The following is a 19,024-nucleotide window of genomic DNA, read 5'->3' as shown; positions in this document are numbered from 1 at the left end:
CCCTGGAGTCAGAATAGTAATTTTTACCCCTACACTATCCAATACTTACCATACATGCAATGTAATGGTATGCGTTGTAATTGTATACGTTGTACATGTAGTATGCGTTGTAGTGGAATGCGTTTTAAAGGTAGTTTCAAAGAATTTGTTGTAATGGCATGCGTTGTAATGGACTGCGCTGTAATGGATGTTGTGGTGTAAAAAATGCGTTGTAAAGGTATGCGTTGAAAAAGTATGTGTTGTAACGACATACATCCATTGCAAATAGGTCTATTGTTGTTGTCCCCCTTTTCTCGAATAGCCTTTGTGTTTCTTGTGCATTGAGCTCCCACTCGTGGGATGCGGATGTCTGTATACTGAGCCAGTCTGTCTCCACGTTGTCTTTCCCTGGTAGGTGTATAGCTAGGAGGTCTATTTTGAGTGGGATGGCCCATCTCCATATGTCCTGCACTAGGTTGGATAGTGCGACTGATTGTGTTCCTCCCGGTTTGTTGATGTAGAACATCGTTGTGGTGTTGTCGGTTTGTATCAACACTCTTCGCCCGTACAGTTGTTTCTGGAAGGCTTTTAGGGCCAGGAACACGGTCTTTAGTTCCAGGTAGTTGACGTGCTTGAGCGCATCTATTGGACTCTACAGGCCTCGCACCTTAAGTTGGTTCATGTGTGCTCTCCATGCCTTCTGGGATGCGTCTGTGGTGATGGTCACTGTTGGGTTTCGTGGTGTTAAAGGCTTCCCCTTTGTTATGTTCTCCTTGTTCCACCCCACTATCTCATCTTGCACTGCGTGCGTTACAACCACTAGATCTTCCCAACTCCTTGTAGATTTTGGCCATTGTTGTTGCAGCCATTTCTAGAATGGTCTCATGTGTAGCCGTATATTGGAGACTAGGTGTATGCAGGTCCCCATGATCTTGCTCGCTGTTCTAACTGTCAGAGCTCGCCCCATCTGGTACAGACGTGTCTCCTTCAGCAGGGCAAGTGTTCTCTTGTCGCTGGGGAACACTTTGCTCTGTATGGTGTTGATCTGTGCGCCTAAGATGATCTTCACTTGTTCTGGTTTCATTGTGGATTTCCCCCAGTGTATTGAGAATCCCAGTTCTGTTAGTGTTTTTGTGACCCGCTGTGCATGTTCTTTGCATTGTTTGTAGGAACTTGCTTTTATTAGCCAGTCGTAGGGGTACACATGGGTCCCTTCCCTCAGGTGCGCCGTCACGGCTGAGTGCCCCCTCGCAGACATCGCACGCCAGCACAACCTCAACATCATCTCCTACGCCAACGACACCCAGCTGTTCCTCTGCCTCACCAACGACCCCGCCACCGCCAGAGCCAACCTTCACGAAGGGATGAAAGAGGTAGCCGAATGGATGAAGAACAGCCGCCTGAAACTGAACTCGGACAAGACGGAAGTCCTCATCCTGGGGTCCTCACCCTCCGCCTGGGACGACTCCTGGTGGCCCCCCGCCCTAGGCAGCGCACCCAAACCAACGGACCACGCACGCAACCTGGGCTTCATCCTGGACTCCTCCCTCTCCATGAGTAGACAAGTCAACGCAGTCTCCTCGTCATGCTTCAACATCCTGCGCATGCTACGTAAGATCTTCCGGTGGATCCCCACCGAGACCAGGAGGACGGTCACCCAGGCCCTCGTCACCAGCCGTCTGGACTACGGCAACTCCCTCTACGCCGGAACCACCGCCAAACTCCAGAAGTGACTCCAGCGGATCCAGAACGCCTCAGCACGACTCATCCTGGACATCCCCCGTCACAGCCACATCTCCGGACACCTGAGAGACCTGCACTGGCTCCCGGTCAACAAGAGAATCACCTTCCGACTCCTCACCCACGCACACAAAGCCCTACACAACCAAGGACCAGGATACCTCAACAACCGCCTCAACTTCTACGCTCCCAAACCCCAGCTTCGATCGACCGGCCACGCCCTCGCCGCCGTCCCCGGCATCCGAAGAGCCACCACAGGGGGACGGTCCTTCTCCTACCTTGCCGCCAAGACATGGAACTCCCTCCCGACCCACCTACGCCTGACCCAGGACCACCTCGCCTTCAGGAAGCAACTCAAGACCTGGCTGTTCGAGCAGTAGCGGACCACCCTCCCCAGTGCCTTGAGACCCTCTGGGTGAGTAGTGCGCTATATAAATGCTTTGATTGATTGATTGAGAGGCACTTGGTGAAGACCCTTGGTGCGGATTTTAGTCCGAAGGCCAGGGCAGTGAACTGGTAGTGTGCTTTGTCGATGGCAAATCTCAGCAGGTGTTTGTGCTGCGTGTTTATGGGAATGTGTAGGTAGGCTTCTTTTAGGTCTATGGTGGACATAAAGTCTCCGTCCCTTATCTGAGGAATGACTTCTTGTAGAGATGTCATCTTGAATTTTTGTGTTCTTATGTATTGGTTTAGGAACCATCGGTCCAGGATGGGTCGTAACGTTTCGATCACCTTTGGTACAAGGAAATAGTTCAAGTACACTCCTTTGTTTGGTACTGTTTCTTTGGCCTCTTTGCAGAGGAGTTCTTGTGCTTCCTCTATGAGTAGCGCTAGTTCTTTTGCTGAGAACGCTTCTCTTTTTGATTTCCGGTTTTATGCAGTATCCGAACTGTATGATGTTCAGTATACATTTGTCTGTTGTTATTCTCTTCCATTCCAGGAAGAAGTGTTTTAGTCTGCCTCCTACTGGTGTTACATGTTTGTTGATTTTTAGTCTGTGTGACCCTTTTCTGTTGATTTTGTTGTGTCCATTCCATAGAGGTGTCGTGTGTGTGTGTGGGCACGCTTGGTGGTGCGGGGTCACTTTGAGGTGGGTTGCTGGCCCCCTCTTCTCGTTTTCCCATCGTCCATTCGCACTCCCGCGAAAGGACTGGCCCATAGGCTGGTATTGGCAGGTTTGTTTTTGCTGGCCCTGCTGTGCTGGATTGTCGCCCTGGTAGCCGTGGTGGAATGTCTGATGTGATGTTCCCAGCTGGTTTCCCACTCCTCCGTTTGGCCTCCGTGTCGGTGTGCCTCCTCTCATTCTTCTGAATTGCAAGGACCTCATGGACCTTGCAGTTTCATTTTCCTTTTTGAGTTTTTGAGTTGGGTGAGTTTCTCATCCACTGGTGCTCCGAAAATGGTTTCTCCATTGAAGGGGGTGTCCGAATGTTATTCTGTACTTCCGGCTTGAAGCCGGAGATCCTCAGCCAGGCACGTCTTCTTTCTGTGACCCCGATCATCATGAGCCTGCTGGATGTGTCTGCCGCATCCAGGGCTGATTTCAGGCATGAGTTTGCTATATTCTTGCCTTCCTCCACCAGGTCTGTACACTCTGTTGGTATTGCTCAGGGAGGTGTTTGAGCAGTTGTCCGACCTCGTCCCAATGCTGGTACGTATGTCTGTTGAGTAGGGCATTCGAGTTGGCAATGCGCCAGTGTACTGCTGCATTCCTCTCTATTTTCCTTCCAGTGAGGTCTATCCTCTTACTCTCTTTGTCTGGTGGTGGGCCTGAGTTTGTGGGAACGTTGGCCTTTTTTCTGGCTGTTGCTGCAATGATGGAGTCAGCCGTGACGGATCCCTGGATGTAGGGAGGATCCTTAGAGGAGTGTTTGTATTTCTTCTCTGTTCTAGGTGCGAAAGAACTGCAGCTTGCTGGTTCTTTGAATGCCTCTCTCCCCTGGTCCAGGACACTTGGTAGCATGGGGAGGAATTTACTCCTGATTTGAGTGGGGAGCAGGGTCTCTAAGAGGAAGCATGCTTTTGGTTTTTCTTCCTCCAGTTTCACTCAATAAGCGGTTGCTGCGTTCCTGATGATCATGTTGTAGGTACCAATGTCATCTGGCTGCGAAGGCCTCGGAGAATAAGTCTCCACGGCCTCTTCCGGGCTTTCGGCGTCAAGGTCCTGCCAATCCAGGTCCTGCGCCACCGAGGATGCCAAGCCCAAGATTGTGTGCGGTCTTCCTCGTCATATTATAGGCCCTCTTCCTTTTGGTGTTCTTGGGGCTCTGGAGTTTGACAGCTCTTCGGCGTCAAACTCCTCTTCGTCCTCGACGATAGTAATCTGCTTAGACGGGATGGTGAACCTCTTCATCCGCTCGTCGAATTCTCGTTTCCTTTGCAGGATGTTATCAATTTCGGCCTCGAACCTTCTCTTTTTCCTTTCTATCTCGGCGGCCTGTTCGATGTCGAGTGTTTCGGACGATCTCTTCGACATAGACGTCAAAGTCGCCTTCGGGTACTTTTGTTTATTTTTAGAGCCAAGCAAGACTGGCACAGTTAAGCATAAAATACTTTTCAGTAATAAGTTACTAAATATAGGGTTACCCTCAGGGCAGAGGACCTATGGCGCTTACCACTAGCGCGTAGGCTGGGTGATGCTCCTCTACCCCAATTGATGGCGGCCGTTGGAGTTTGGCGTGCTGCAGCTCGAGAGGGCATTGAGGAACTACGGGTGGGCTGCAGACGGAGAAATTACACTGTGCGTGGTCCCGCGGCACCCCGCAGCGTGAGATGGCATTGAGGAGCTACGTTGGAGTTTGGCTGCGGCTTGAGAGGGCATTGAGGAGCTGCGGACAGAGAGACTACACTGAGCGTGATCCTGCGGCATCCTGCGGCACTTCTGCAGCTTTCTCTTATGTGCCTGCAGAAGCAATGTTTGTATGTGGCATGGAGGTCAGCGTGGGCTATGCTTCAAGTAGAAGCAAGGTATTTTCTGCCTCTGTTTTCTTTAGTTTCTGAATGCGGTAAAGTCGACGTTTTAGCTCATAGGCTGCAGGCAGCAGTCTAATAAGAAAAGTGCAATTTAGACTGAAGGCAGGGCAGTGAGAGCTACGAGATATGAGGAGCTTACTAAAGTTTGTAATTTAAAACGAACTCCACAATCTGAAGAGGGACTACGACGGCGGAATTTGCTCACAAGTGGTGCTGCATAAAGTCTCATTCAGGAGGTGAGAGGCGAGAATCACTAGTGCTTTTGATGTGAAGTATATATACATATATATATACATACATATATACATACATATATACATTTATTTTTTTTGAGTGGCGAACAAAGAATCTGCTTATATATGGGGGGAAAAAATGTTTTTCTATAGAAGTTGTAGGAGGCCAGGATAATAGGATCAAATCCTCCATGTGAAGGCAGCAGAAAACTTCCAACTACAGAGCTCAATTCAATAAGCTTAGTTTAATAACGTAAACACGATGAGGAAGCAGCTTACGCTGGCGGCAGCAACAGCAAAAGCAGACACTGTGATTGCCGGAAAAAAAGCACGTTCAGAAAAAGCCAAGCTAAATCAGTCTAAGGGGAGTAATAAACTACATCAGGCTAAATACTCTTTTAGCTCTCAAATTGAGGATTCCCTGTTAAAAGATACAAGATCGCTGGCGCCTGCAGTAGTTGCTTCCAACGTTCCAAATTTTCAGTTCGGGATCTCTGCTTTACGGACAGATCCGGAGCTGAAAAATAGTAGAGACTTTCGTCGTTTTCTGAAGAAGAATGTACCCCCCCCCTATTTTGTCTGGTAAACTGAGAAAGTATGCTCTTGTGCAGGATGTTACGGGGTACAGGGCATCCAATAGCAGGTGCCTCTTCAGTGGAATCAGTATCTTCTTTGGACGCTCCTTCTGCATCTTTAGGGTTGTCTTCTCTGGGGGGGTACCCCCTTCCGGTACAGGCTCAGGCTCCAGTCCTAGACCCCCTGACTCCGATCCTACTTAACGCTGCGACCATTGCAATCGCCACTGCAACCCCACTCCCTCAGTCTATGCCTTCTCTTCATCATACCAGCGCTAATGCTCTTCAAATGCAACCAAAGGACATCTCCGTGGGCCAAGTTCAGATGCACTCTGACAAGCAATGTCGGCAGCCCCCCCGCAGAACAGTTAATGCCCTTCGCTCTTCTATTGCCCCAAATCTTGCCAGAAAGTAGCTCTATTTTATTAGATGCTGGGTCTGATCAGGAAAATGATGGGCATCAATCAGAGCCTGTCTCTGCATCTCAGGATGAAAAGGTTGTCGCATGCCATGATGGATATTAAAACTATGTTAAATATGATTCTTGACGAAATCAGAGATATGAAGAAAACTCAGCAGTTAGAAATATTATCAATCCAGCAACGCTTGGGAAAAATAGAGGAAGCAGTTGCTAGTCTTCCGGGTCGTTTTCAGGCAGCTGAATCAAGGATCTCCTCCCTTGAAGACCAAATGATTGGTGTTATTCAATAAGTGAATTCTGTGTCCCATGAAAGAATAATTATAGAGAATAAGATTGAGGGGCTTGAGAATTTTCCCGCCGCTCTAATCTTTGGATAGTTGGTGTTCCGGAACGGCTTGAAGGGGGTGATACTCTCAAGTGGGTCGAAATTTCTTGTGACTTAACACTAACCAGGGCTCATCGGGTCCCTGCCCATCTTTCTCCAAACGAAAAATGTCCCCCTACGATACTGGCTAACTTCGCAGATTATCGTTTAAAGGAAAAAGTTCTGACCACTGCAATCCAGTCACGTCAATTTGAAATAGAAAATGGAGCCAAATGCAGATTTTTTTCTGATCTGTCGGCAGCGGCGGCCAAAAGACGAAAAGAGTTTGTGAAGTTACTTCACCTGTTTAAAATTCAAGGGGCACAAGCTTCGATTGCACAACAATCAAAACTTAAAGTTCTTGTCCAAGGAAAGTTTCATCTATTTACTCGTCTACAAGAGGCGCAGGAACTGCTTAAGACAATCTCTGCTGGAAAATAATTGACTTGTTGCTCTTCTCTTGGTTTTTGAGAAAAAACAAATATGTTTTTTTTAATGTTTTTTTCTTTCTTGAACTTTTTTTCTTTTTTCTCTCTCTCCTCTGATTTCGACGATTTAAAATGTGTACAGAGTCTTTTTTAAGAACAGGGTTTTTTTCTCGGGGGGGGGGGAGATCACTTTGTGGTGCAATATCAGGACACCAATATGTGTTTTGGGGAGGGGGAGTTTGTGGTTAGCGGGAATACACACATTTTCTAAGGGGTGGAGGGTTTTTTTTGTGGGTGGATTAGGGTGGTTGGGGGAGTTGGAAAATGAGCAGGTGCTATAAGGAAGGCGTTAAAGGGTGTAGGAATCAATTTATAACAACATTGCAGTATGTTGAGCTTTTGACTCTCGCTCTTTGCTCAAATAAGTTTATCTAGTAATTGCCAAATTCTCTCTGTTAATGGAATTCTGAATAGACATAAATATGGTGCGCTGATTAGGTGGCTAGTTACTTTAAGACCTCAAATTCTTCTGTTGCAGGAAACTCATTTAAAAATCCAATACCCCAAAATGCTTTATTCCAGGAATGTTTTGAAGGGTGTTTTTTGCTTTTGCAGGTGTTGCAATGCGAGGGGTAGCTATATATTTGTTTCGTGATTTTGAATGGGTGCTTCTTCAGGAACAAAGGGACCCACAGGGTAGGTGGGTGTGGGTGCAGGTGTCAATAAAGGGCCAGCTTTTGAATTTTGTTCGTTATTATGGGCCAATATTTGATGACTAATCTGCTTTACGTTCACTTTATAAACTTTTGATTGTGGTTTCGGGGCAAATTGTGCTGGGGGTGATTTTAACTAAAATTCAGGATTTAAAAATGGACACTTCAAATAGAGGGAAAAAACAATTAAAGCCCAAAACAAAGAAGCTTTTTGGTGCATTGGTAGATGATCTTCAGTTAGTGGATGCATGGTGTTTCTTTAATCAAACTATTCGTCAATGTACCCGTTTTTCACGCCAACATCAAACGGCATCTCAAATTGATTTTTTATTGCTTTCACGCTCACTGATTTTTAGAGAGGCAGATATTGGTATCAATACTTTTTCTGACCATTCCTATGTTAAAGTATGTATAGAAGTGGGTTCTCCTAAAAGTATAGGTCCAAGTGGCAGATGGACCGCCTTCTTTTGCAAGACCAAGTTTGGCTTGAGGAATTTAGAGGTTGGATAAAAGAGTACTTTTCCATCAATGAAGGGACTGCTGATATGTTCTCTGTCTGGGGGGGTTGTAGGGCTGAAGTCCGAGGACAGATGATTGCAGCCTCCGCTAAGAAAACCAGGGAACGTTTAGATAAAATAGTCCAACTTCAGCAGTCACTAATATATGCTGCCAATCTGGTGGCCCCTTAAATCGGACTCAGCTGGAACAGTTTTGAAAGGCTTCAAGAGATTCTTTTTGTTTTGGAAGAAAAAAATAGCTCCCGGACTTATTGTAAGAAGGTTTATGAAGAAATTCAAATGGTGGGTAAGATGCATGCTTGGTCAACTCGGGCTCGACAAGAGTCCGCTTGCATCTTAAAAATAATAGACCCCCACTCCAATACTGTAGTAACGGATAGAGTTGATATTCCTCGAAAATTTCTTAATCACTTTCAAATTTATACTATCAATCACTTGGTCAATCTTGAGTCGATTGAGGAATATTTTGCCTCACCTCAAATTTCCAAAATATCGCAGAATGTAGCGACGAAGCAACAGACGAAAATTACAGATGTTGAGATCGCGGCCACTATTACATCTTTGGCGGGCGCAAACGCTTGTGGTGAGGAGGAGTTTCCGAGTGAATTATATAAATGTTTTGTGAAAGACTTTTTGGTAAAGTTATTTGAGTTTATTAAAACGGGTGGGGCGTGCCCCCTGAATTTAAAAAGCGATAGCAAAGTACTGGGGGTCGCCGACTCCCCCGGAACTGGAGGAATGGAGACGAGGTTTAGATCAATATATGGCTGCTGAAAGAGTGACCTACAAAGCTAGAGGGTGTCCTAGGAAGTTCCGTAAGATCTGGGCCAGGTGGCGCTATTATCGCGGGTTGGATGTGGGGCTGGGAGGGAGATGGGCTCAGTACTAGGAGACAAAACTGCTTAAACGTCCTACAGATGGCTTGGATGGAGACACTAAGAAACCTTTGCATATGGAATTTACGGACTCTGGACTAATAGGATATGTAACGTACCAGCAAAGTTGGAATGTGGAGGGGTGGGAGAGGGTGTAGGGGGATAAGCACGAAGAATTACATGACTGTACTGTTAAGTTATAACCAAAAGGCAAATAAAAATGTTTAAAAAAAAAAGCGGAAGTAGTTAGCTTTGTAAAAAAGGGTAAACCTTCTAATAATCTGAACTCTTACCGTCCGATCAGTTTATTGAACACAGATTACAAACTTTTTATGAAAATGTGGGCATAGCGGTTTACTTCTGCAGCTAAAGAAGTGATACATGGTGATCAAACAGGGTTTATTGCGGGCCGAATGATGTCGACCAATACCCGTTTTTGATTCAAGCTCTTGATTTTTTTAGTTTGAATAAGACTCCTACCTGTATCATGATGGTAGATGCAGAAAAAGCCTTTGATTTAGTTGACTGGGATTCCGAATTTTTCGCACTTACTAGGTTTGGGTTTCCACAATGTGTAATACCTATGATTAAAAATATCTACCAGGGGGCTCAGATAATAGTTAATGGGGATCAAGCCGGATTAATTAAGATTAACCGAGGGACTAGGCAAGGCTGTCCCTTATCTCTTGTTTACTTTTTTTATTGAACCTCTCGCAATTACTTTACGAACTAATAGCCCCAATCGCAGGTATGGCAAAACTAAAACTTTTTGCTGATGATGCTATCTTGTACATAGAGCCAGAAAAGGTAAATTTACAGTTAACGATGGCTGAGTTAAAGGAATTTTGAACAAATAGGGGGGGTTATAAAATTAATCCTTCTAAAACTGAAATTTTTATGTTAAATTCTGGGCAGGCATGCCTTCCAGAAAAACTGATCCTATTAGGTATTTGGGTATTTACGTTACGGCTCATTATGGGGATTTAGTTAAGAACAATTATGAAGCCACTACTGTCAAGATACAGAATTTGTTGAATAAATGATCCAATCTTTCTTTGACTGTGATAGGACGAGTGGCATTAATGAAGATGTCTATTTTACCTTTTTTGATTTTTTTGTTTGTAAATATACCAGTCAAGGTTAACATTAGTTTTTTTTTAAGAAATAGATGCTATGATTAGGTCATTTGTATGGAATAAAAAGACTGCTAGAGTTAAGCTTTCAACTCTGCAATTAGATACTCAGTTGGGGGGGCTGGCACTTCCAAATTTTTGTCTTTATTAAGATGCATCATTTTTTGACTACGTGGCTGGTCTGTTGTCAAAAACTTACCGAGCCGAAATTTTTCAACAAGATGAACCATGAGGCCGGAATTCAGCTCCCCACTTTCTTAAAGACTACAAAACTTCCAAAAAGAACCAGTTATAAAACATTATTAGATTTCTCCAACCAATTGTGGATGGTTTTTAAACAAAAGGATTTCTCTGGGGTTTTTTCCTTAAAATTAACTGAGTGTCGTGATTTAGGTTTATATATTCATTCCATTCAATTGAAAAAATTGAACGACTCAGGTTTAGGAATTGTGAATCAATTGGGCATGCAGTACAATTGGGGTGGGGTCGCACACTGCTCACACATCAGCGGGATCGCCCCTAAGTAATGTGGTAAGTGTAGTTCGTGTTCTGCGATGCATCTTCTTTCGATTCTCGGCTACCTTCGCTCTCTTCGGCATCCCTGTACACAAGTTTGGGGGTATTTACCCTTCATCAGCAGGGATTAGGCCATCTTCTGAGGTTTATATATTCATTCTATTCAATTGAAAAAATTGAACAACTCAGGTTTAGGAATTGTGAATCAATTGGGCATACAGGGTAGGCTGATTACCCGAGAAGAAGTCCAGGCTAGAAGTTCGGGTCTTAATGAACCTTTTTTTGAATTTATTCAAATTATTATTTTTTGAAAAAATATAATTTTATTTTCACTATCCCTACTGGCAGAATTGCTTCTGAGCTTTACGTATCAAGATTGTCTGGAGTGGGCAACTGGTATCGATTTTTGAATTATAAAGATGAATCTCCTTTGGTGGTAAAGATGTTGGAGAAAGTCGAAGCTCATACACAATGTTCTTTATCTTATCAAGATTGGCATAGGATCTCATTTTTAGGTAATAAGGTTGAGAGCCGCTAATGGCATTTTTTGCTAACTGGATGGTTTATTATACTCCAGAAGTATTAAACAAAATATTTCCAGATGTGATAAATAGCTGTTTTCGTTGTGGAACATTAGCAGAAGGGGGATGGCGACATATCTTTTTTCTTGTCCTAAGTTAAAGTTTTCTGGTAAAGAATATTTGCATGTTTTAGTGGTGTGATTATGAAAACGTATAAACCTTCAGTAGAAGCTGCTCTGTGTGGCATAGGTATTAGAGAGGCTACTCGCTCAGATTCTCAGGGACGTTTTCTCGTTATTACTATGTAGGTTGCCCATTCATTGATTCTACAAAACTGGAGATCACTGGAAATACCTTTGTTTGAGAAATGGTTGAGTAAAATGAAATGCACAAAATGTTTTGAAGAAGCGTATGCTAAGCGGGTGGGGGCAATTAAGACATTTTCGAGGGTCTGGGATTTCTTTTCCTTTCTGTGTTGTGTAAATAATGATTGTTTCCGCTTGGCCCTGCTCAATGAAAAAATAAAAAAAAATTAAAAATAACGTTGCTGAATATAAAACAGTTTCAAAATGCAATAGAACTTGCACTTTGTTTGATTTACAGGGGATGTAGCAGGTTGCAACACTTAGCAAATACAGTACATTGGAATGAATAGGCTTTTTCAGTAAATCACAGGGAGTTACTTTTTACGTTACTTTGCAAACTTAATGTGGATACCTAGATTCAGCACTGGGACAATGCCTGTAATCAGGTAAGTAAATACGTTTTGGTTATTCGCATGATTTTTAAAGCTCCATACTTAGAAACTTTTTGGAAGAAAATGGTCAATGTTATCCTATGGAGGTTAAACAGTTAAACAGGTTATCGGTTCACATTAAATCGACTGTGGGAGTTAAGGTTTTGGGATTAGACTCAGGGGTCCCCCAGGGTCGGTGATGCACTGTTGATGCACCCTCGGTAGCAGAAGGGCGGACGGGTGAAGAGTGTTGAGGCCCAATGTTATCCAATGGGGGACAGGGGGCCACTAGTTGGTGGAAGCTGCCAAGCAGGCCACTGAGTTCTGAGAGCAAAGCTCCTAGGGTTTAGGTCAGGACAAATGGGGAAACGAAGTAGCACAAAAGTTGCACCCTAAGCTGCACTGGGGCGGCCGGGTGCAGAGTATTGTTTTCTAAGGAGAACCTCCGGTTTGCAAAAGCTGTGCAGGCAGGGAGACTAAGGACCTCTGGGTGCGACCACCACATCAAGAGGTAAGTTGGGAAGTTAAGAGTTGCTTAGGCACCGTCTGTTTCAGCACACAAGGCTGTGGGGCGTCGGTGCAGGGGTGCCTTTTGGGGTCGGATCTTCTTACCAGCTCCTGGTCGCAGTTAGGGAGGCCTTCTGGATTTAGACTACAGGCATCGGCTGGAGGCTTGAGACAGGTCAGGGGTCCCAGGATCTCTGGTTAGGATCGCCAGGGTGACCCTCCTCATGGTGTTTTTCCACTCGAGCTCGGGCCGTGTTCGGTGGGTGCACAGTGGCCTGAATTTGTGGCTGCTTCCAGAGGTTGCAGTTTAACAAATCCGGTGTTCACGGGTGTAGCAGTCTTTGGAAGTGAAGGCAGGCAGGTCCTCTGGGGTTTTCGAGGTTGCTGGCTGCAGGATATCCGACCACATTTGTCCATCGTATCTCCCTGATATTGCTAGGGAGTTTGCAGCACGAACAGTAGTTGCAGCTATAGTTGAGACTTTTTTGACAATGGAGTCCAGACGCCTGCCATCCCTGTCCGGTGGAGCGGTTACCGGTGAAGAGGGATTTCTGGCCGGTCTCTGGGCCGCTTGGATGACAACTGAATCCATCTTTGATTGCCTTATAAGGCATGCAGGCGAGGTGAGTGGTGCCTTAAATTTTTAATCTACGCGAGGCGAGACTACAGGAAGAGAATTTGGTGTTGACATGATCTTCAGCCCCTCTTTCCAGATGAAGTCTATTATGGAAATTGTTTTCACTTGCCTCTGCGGTTGGTCCTTAAAATCGTAAAGGAAACAGTCAACCTGTTTCATTTGCATGGAAATTAGAAACCTTTTCGTTGCTCTTTCCATTATGAGATGGAATCCTCCAATATCTACAGGCGGAGAGTCCGCAGCAGGTGGAGCAGATGGTGATGGGGTTTGTGTTTGATAGTCATCCCAATCCGATAGTACAGATTCATCATCAACTTCTCCTTCTTCCCTGTCCTCATCAGTGGTGACAGCCTCCTGGTTATGGTGGAATGGTGTCGGAGAAGGTGGAATTGTAGATCGTATTTCAGATACTGGTGTTGGAGAAGATTGCCTTGGAGGTCTAAACGCCGTTACAGAGGTTTGAGGCATGGGCGTCTAAGGGAGCGACTGCCGATTCAGATGGAGGGAACCGGCGATAGTAGTCGTCCAACATATACTGTAAGTTGTTGAGGAGAGCTAACTGCATCTGTGCCTTAGGCACTGTGGAAGGAGCCTGACCTGTAGGCTCAAGTAACTGCTCTTCTTTCTGATCCTTGTCTTGATATTTTATAAGCAGCTCAGATGGACTCCTAGCTGCGCGGAACCCCTCATTCACATCTGATTGCTCTTCAACCTCTTGAGAGTCCAATAGCTGTTCAGGCAACTTCAGCGGGGAGAGAGCTGCTAGTGAAGAGCCCAGTCTTTCTAATAAAGAAGCTTCCGTAGACGGCGAGGCAAAGGAGACAGCAGACGGTGCAGCAGACCAAACTTGTAATTCTTTACAAGATGAAAGAAGAGGCGTCGACGGTAGAACCGTCGACCGCACAACGGAGATGATGTATGGACAGTGGCCGCCGACGAGACAGTCATCTTCGTCGACAGGGCAATCATCGTCGACAGGGCAATCATCGTCGACGATGTCTTCGACGCCGACTATGTAAGGTGATTTTCGTCAACGAGGAATCTGTTGACAGGGTGGCTTCCGTCGACAAGGTGGGTGTCGTCGAGGTGTTCTTCGTTGACGATGCGCTAGACCTTCTTACCCTTCGTCGATGATGGAGCGTCAACGACCGATGGCATTACCTTACTCGACGCGATGGGTTGAACTGAAACAGAGACCAGCGTCGACGGGGAAGAGGCCGAAGACATTATCATTTTGGACCTCGGTGATGAAAAGGTGAACGTCGACGTTGAAGCGTCGACGATGAGGATTGTCGACGGAGGAGCCGTCGACGATGACAAAGACTTTCCAGACTTTCTCGGGGCGTACTAGGTCTAGATTTTGAAGGTAGAGAAACCTTTTTTGAAGAAGAGGAGGAAGGCAGGCTAGAATCCTTGGTGGATTGAGCTGTTCCCAACACCTTAGCCCCAGGAGAAGATACCTCTTGCTCAGCCATCCTCTTCCTAGAGGATATAGTTGACCCCGAGGCTACACTTCCTACATCAGATAGGGGGTTGTCCTGATCCCTGATTTTCTGCAGCCACAGGCGAAGACGACCTTCCCTGTCTCTGAGGGTCTTCTGAGGAAAGGTACTGCAGATCTAACAACCCTTTCCCTCATGGTCCCGATACAGGCAATAAATACATTTCTTGTGGGGATCTTCCTTAAAAAGCCCGAGCTTCCCACAAGATTCACAGGCCTGAAGAGAGATTTAAAAGAGGACATTCTTAAAGTAGGTAAAAACCAGCCAAAGTTGTGAAGTACTGAGCAGAGCTCAGGGAGACTCCCTTCACACGGCATGCGGTAAAAAATCTGAGAGCCTGAGCCTCTGGGGAGAACATTCTGGTGGGTGCTGTTGCCTGATTGGCAGCAGTTTGGTCTATACAAAATGACAAGGATAGTCATGAGTGAGGAATGGTTTGCTCTTGTAGCTTAGGGCTACTTTACTTCATGGTTGGTTATTACCAAGGTTCTTTGGTTATTCTGTGCATACTATTGCTTTTTTTATGTACCGTGGGACTTCCACTCCGGCGGGGAATGATTTAGGCATGTGAATCTATGACAGACACCCCAATACAGGAGAAAGAAGGTTTGTATTTATATAGCGCTTCTAACCCCTGATAGGGTGTTAAAGCTCTTTTTTTGGCTAATAGCACACTACTCCGGAAACCCATAAAGGATTATTGGTGAATTCGTATGGTGAAACACTCCCCTTTTCCTTTGGTTGAATCCAGATAACACATACACAATCAAATGGGATTTACATTTTAATTTCTAAGAATAATAATTATTGGATAAAACATTTTACATATTAGCACATTCTCCCCAACAGAAACAAACATTTCTGAAAACATTGAAAGACATATCAGTAGTCTCAAACAATGAATACTAAACGTATGAAGTTCAAATGCTTTAATCCTTTATAAACCGTATTAAAATCATTTAATCATGTAATATTAAAAACAAAATGAACAGGTAATCTGTAATATGGGCCTGTGCAGCCATATCTGGGTACAGGTGCCATTTATAAATGTCACAAAACTACTTAATGGCAATATAGGCACATATCACACAGTTACCAAATTATGTTTTGTATAGCTCTAGACCCAGATCTACAGAACATGTGTCTGCAAACACAAAAAAAGAATTTTGGGGAGAATATTGATTACAGTGGGATTGTGAGGGATTTGGGAGCCGAGGAATGGTTGTATTCTTGATAAGATTAGTGGTCTAAATGAGTAAAACAGCTGTAGAATAGATTTACTCTGGTGCATGAACGGCTCATATTGACCATTTTGAACGCAAATGATAAATTAATATGCTGCCATTATATTGATGCGCACGTTACAAATAAAATATAAATAAAAATGTTTTATTAAAAAATTTCTTTTTTTTAAAGTTCGCAATAGATTTTCTCCTTTTCAATGGTGGACCAGCAACATATGTGCTATTCTGAAGTTAATGTACGCCTCTGGCATCGTACACTCCTCTTTCGTTCCTACACTAACATAACTATCAAGGAGACACTCGCAGAGTTTACTCCGGATTTAAGACAGTCTAAGACAGTCATTCAACATGTCACAGTTTCCAGAACAAGTAACACTTTCAGGTGGAGGTCCACACAATCTACAACCCAATATTATATTGATTTACATCAAATTATCCAACCAAGCACAACTTTTACATGTGGAGTAGTAACTAAATTAGCTCATTTGACTTTAAGATGGGAGATTCTAAACACAACTAAACATGAGAATGAATGTGTTCACCAGATGACTTACTTGTTTAGGTCAACACAACACTTTGCTAGCAAGTATTTGCACTGTGAGGTGGTACAGCTGTGGCCCTTAAGTAGTCTGTATGCCTTGTAAGCCTTTCCTGAGCGATAATAACATGTGGCCAATAAAAACAATGCTTCTTCTGAATGTACTGTTTGAGGGAAAAAAATGAGATTGAGTTTCACACATTAAAAGTGATCTTAAAAGTTACAGTTTTACACACAACCAACCCCCTTTATGTTCACTAAAGCCCACGCACCCAACTTAAAGTTGCATGAAATTCAAAAACTTTGACAAAAAACACTTTAATAGTTTTCTCTGGACTCTCCTTGCTACCACACATTACCCCCCCTCCCCCATTGTAACCCATGTGCACATGAGCAAAAACATTTGCAATGCAATAGGTCTTGCACCTGCAAGAGTTGGCACTATTGGCGTAGTAATTGATAACTTCTTTTATGAATGTAATTTTGTTTGGAGTGATGCGGATGTATGTGGCGTGGATGTATGTGGTGTGTAGTGGAATTAAGTTGGTTGTATTTATTGTTTAAAGGGTGGTATGGAATCATCAGGCAAATAAGATGCAGGAAACCGATTAATAATTTGCCGGAACGGTTTATTCTAATAGAAAAAGACATCTATATAAACAGGCCCATGAAGTGCAGGCAGAAGACGCAGGCAATGCTGCTGTCCAGTGAAGCTGTCCACATGGAATGGCACTTAGAACAGCAGCAGAAATCAGGGCAACAAAACAGAAGTTATTTTTTTAACAAAAAATAAACACCCACCTAGAAAAGGAGATAAATATCGATAAAAATTTACATTTGCTGTTAGAACTGGTATTTTTAGCAGAAATCACTGTTAGTGTACATGTCCAAATGCTTGAAGCACAGTCTTATGTGCTATAAAAAACTGTGCGACCCACAATGCTTACTTATATTATAGACCAGGTAAAATGTTCTGTACATGGTATCGGACTACAATAATCTGCAGCATCACAAGCTGATTCCAACATTTCCAATCTGAGGTAGACTGTACAAATAAAGTCCCGTGTTGTAACAGCGACATGTACAATACTTAGAATAAAAATGTGCTGCCAGTCTGCCTAGTTTTACAAGCAAATCATAGTGAAACGTTTAATTAGTTGACGTCGGCACAGAGACACTGCAATATGCTAACGAGCCGGTATGCTGTTATATAGCGGTTCATATCACACTCTTCTTTCTAAGCGCTCTAAATAATGTGTTCTTATTAGTCATTATACACATATATTTCTCGACATCGCATTGATAAAATGCCAGGGTGGGCCCATGTTGTGACCCGAGAATGCTTTCAGTGCAAATATATAAGTACAGAACAATAAAGTGACCCCACTAAGTGGTACTCACCAGTTACTCTTCAGAATGGCTGGCGGCCCCATGGGATTATGAACAGCCCATTGCTCCGGTTTATGATTGGCTGGCCTGCTGCCTTACAATATTTTTATTGGTCAGAACCTTAGCAGGCAGCAACTATTGGCTTCTGAATGGGTCAACCAGCATAAGAGCGGTACCAATGACACATGGCATAGATGACGGGCAAATAGACACGGTGACAGGACTAAGGGCTATCGGCAGTGAAGACAGCCTATGGATCTGAAAAAATACTTATTAATATACGATTAGTTATGGAAATAAATCCGATTTTGTAAAATATGTGTAAAATAAAGAGCACACCTAAATAACAGCCCCACTTCTGAGTACAGAAAGGAATGATATGAGTACCTCTGTGCTCGGAGCAAATGTGAACACTAGTGGACGTGAAAAGCACTGTTGACCCAAGAAGGGTCCTGAAGGAAAAGCCTTCCACACTAGAACTAATCCGCAGTGCAGGAAGGATGGGTAGGTCTGTAAGGAATCTCCGGCTAGATCATGTCTCTACCAGATACGGCGTTACCAAAGGTAAGTAACTTGTCAATCTGGTAGCGACATCTAACCGCAGATTCCTTACCTTTGAACAGGTACCCAAGCAATGCCATCCCGGGAGGCATTTTAGACAGAGCGACCAAACAGGCCTTCTCTGCGAACCTAGGAATCCAGGCTGTAGTGACTGGCAAGCGTGTGCAGAGAAAAAACGGTGATGGATCAAGCCCTGATCTTTGGACTGGGTAAGAGTGGTCTGCTTAATTCAGACACTCTGTTCATCACCACCCCCTTTCCTGAATCATTTTGTCCACCATAAGCGTGGAAGGGTATACTCAGATGTGAGTCCCTTGCTCATTGCACCATCAGGATTCAAGCAAGCCGGGCCGAAGACGGCTGAAATGCCAGAAACCGGTCCCTGGAAGCTTGTTTCCTTCCCAGTATAAGAATTGGCTTGGTAATCTGGTCTGCCCTGTTCCCATGATGCACTGGGCCAGGGACAGACTAATTTGCATGTAGCAACAGGTTCTGAGCTGGGATGGTGCAGTGAGCTAAAAAACGGTGATGGATCAAGACCTGATCTTTGGACTGGGTAAGAGTGGTCTGCTTAATTCAGACACTCTGCTCATCACCACCACCCTTTTCTGAATCACGTGGCCACCTGGCAAATATCCGAAACGGGAACACCACGCTGGAGAGCCATGGTAGCCGCTTTTGGCCTGGTGGAATAGGCTCTAAGCACTTCAGGAGGATCTGTCTTCACTAAGGCGTAATAGATTTTGATACAGAGTATAACCCAGCGGGATATAGTCATCTTTTGGACAGCACACCCTTTCTTTGCACCCACGTACCTTATAAAGAGTTTGTCATCCACCCAGAACTCTTTGGTTGGATCGAAGTAGAACGATAACCCTCTTTTTGGGTCCAGATGATGGAGATGCTACTCTTCCTAGGAAG

General features: G+C 44.4%; 1 protein-coding gene across 1 annotated transcript in view; it reads right to left on the bottom strand.

The window, feature by feature from the left end:
- The window catches only part of LOC147716928 (cell division cycle protein 27 homolog), a 380,802-nt gene that overhangs the window by 226,571 nt on the left and 135,207 nt on the right, over positions 1-19,024 (bottom strand). The window contains exon 3 of the mRNA XM_086923797.1: positions 16,170-16,317. Coding sequence (XP_086779923.1) covers positions 16,170-16,317 — 148 coding nt within the window. The remainder of the gene's footprint in view (positions 1-16,169; positions 16,318-19,024) is intronic.

The sequence above is a fragment of the Lissotriton vulgaris genome, chromosome 5 (genome assembly GCF_964263255.1).
Source record: "Lissotriton vulgaris chromosome 5, aLisVul1.2, whole genome shotgun sequence".
Lineage (NCBI taxonomy): Eukaryota > Metazoa > Chordata > Amphibia > Caudata > Salamandridae > Lissotriton > Lissotriton vulgaris.
The sequence above is the reverse complement of the archived record's forward strand: the minus strand, read 5'-3'. Positions and strand labels throughout refer to the sequence as shown.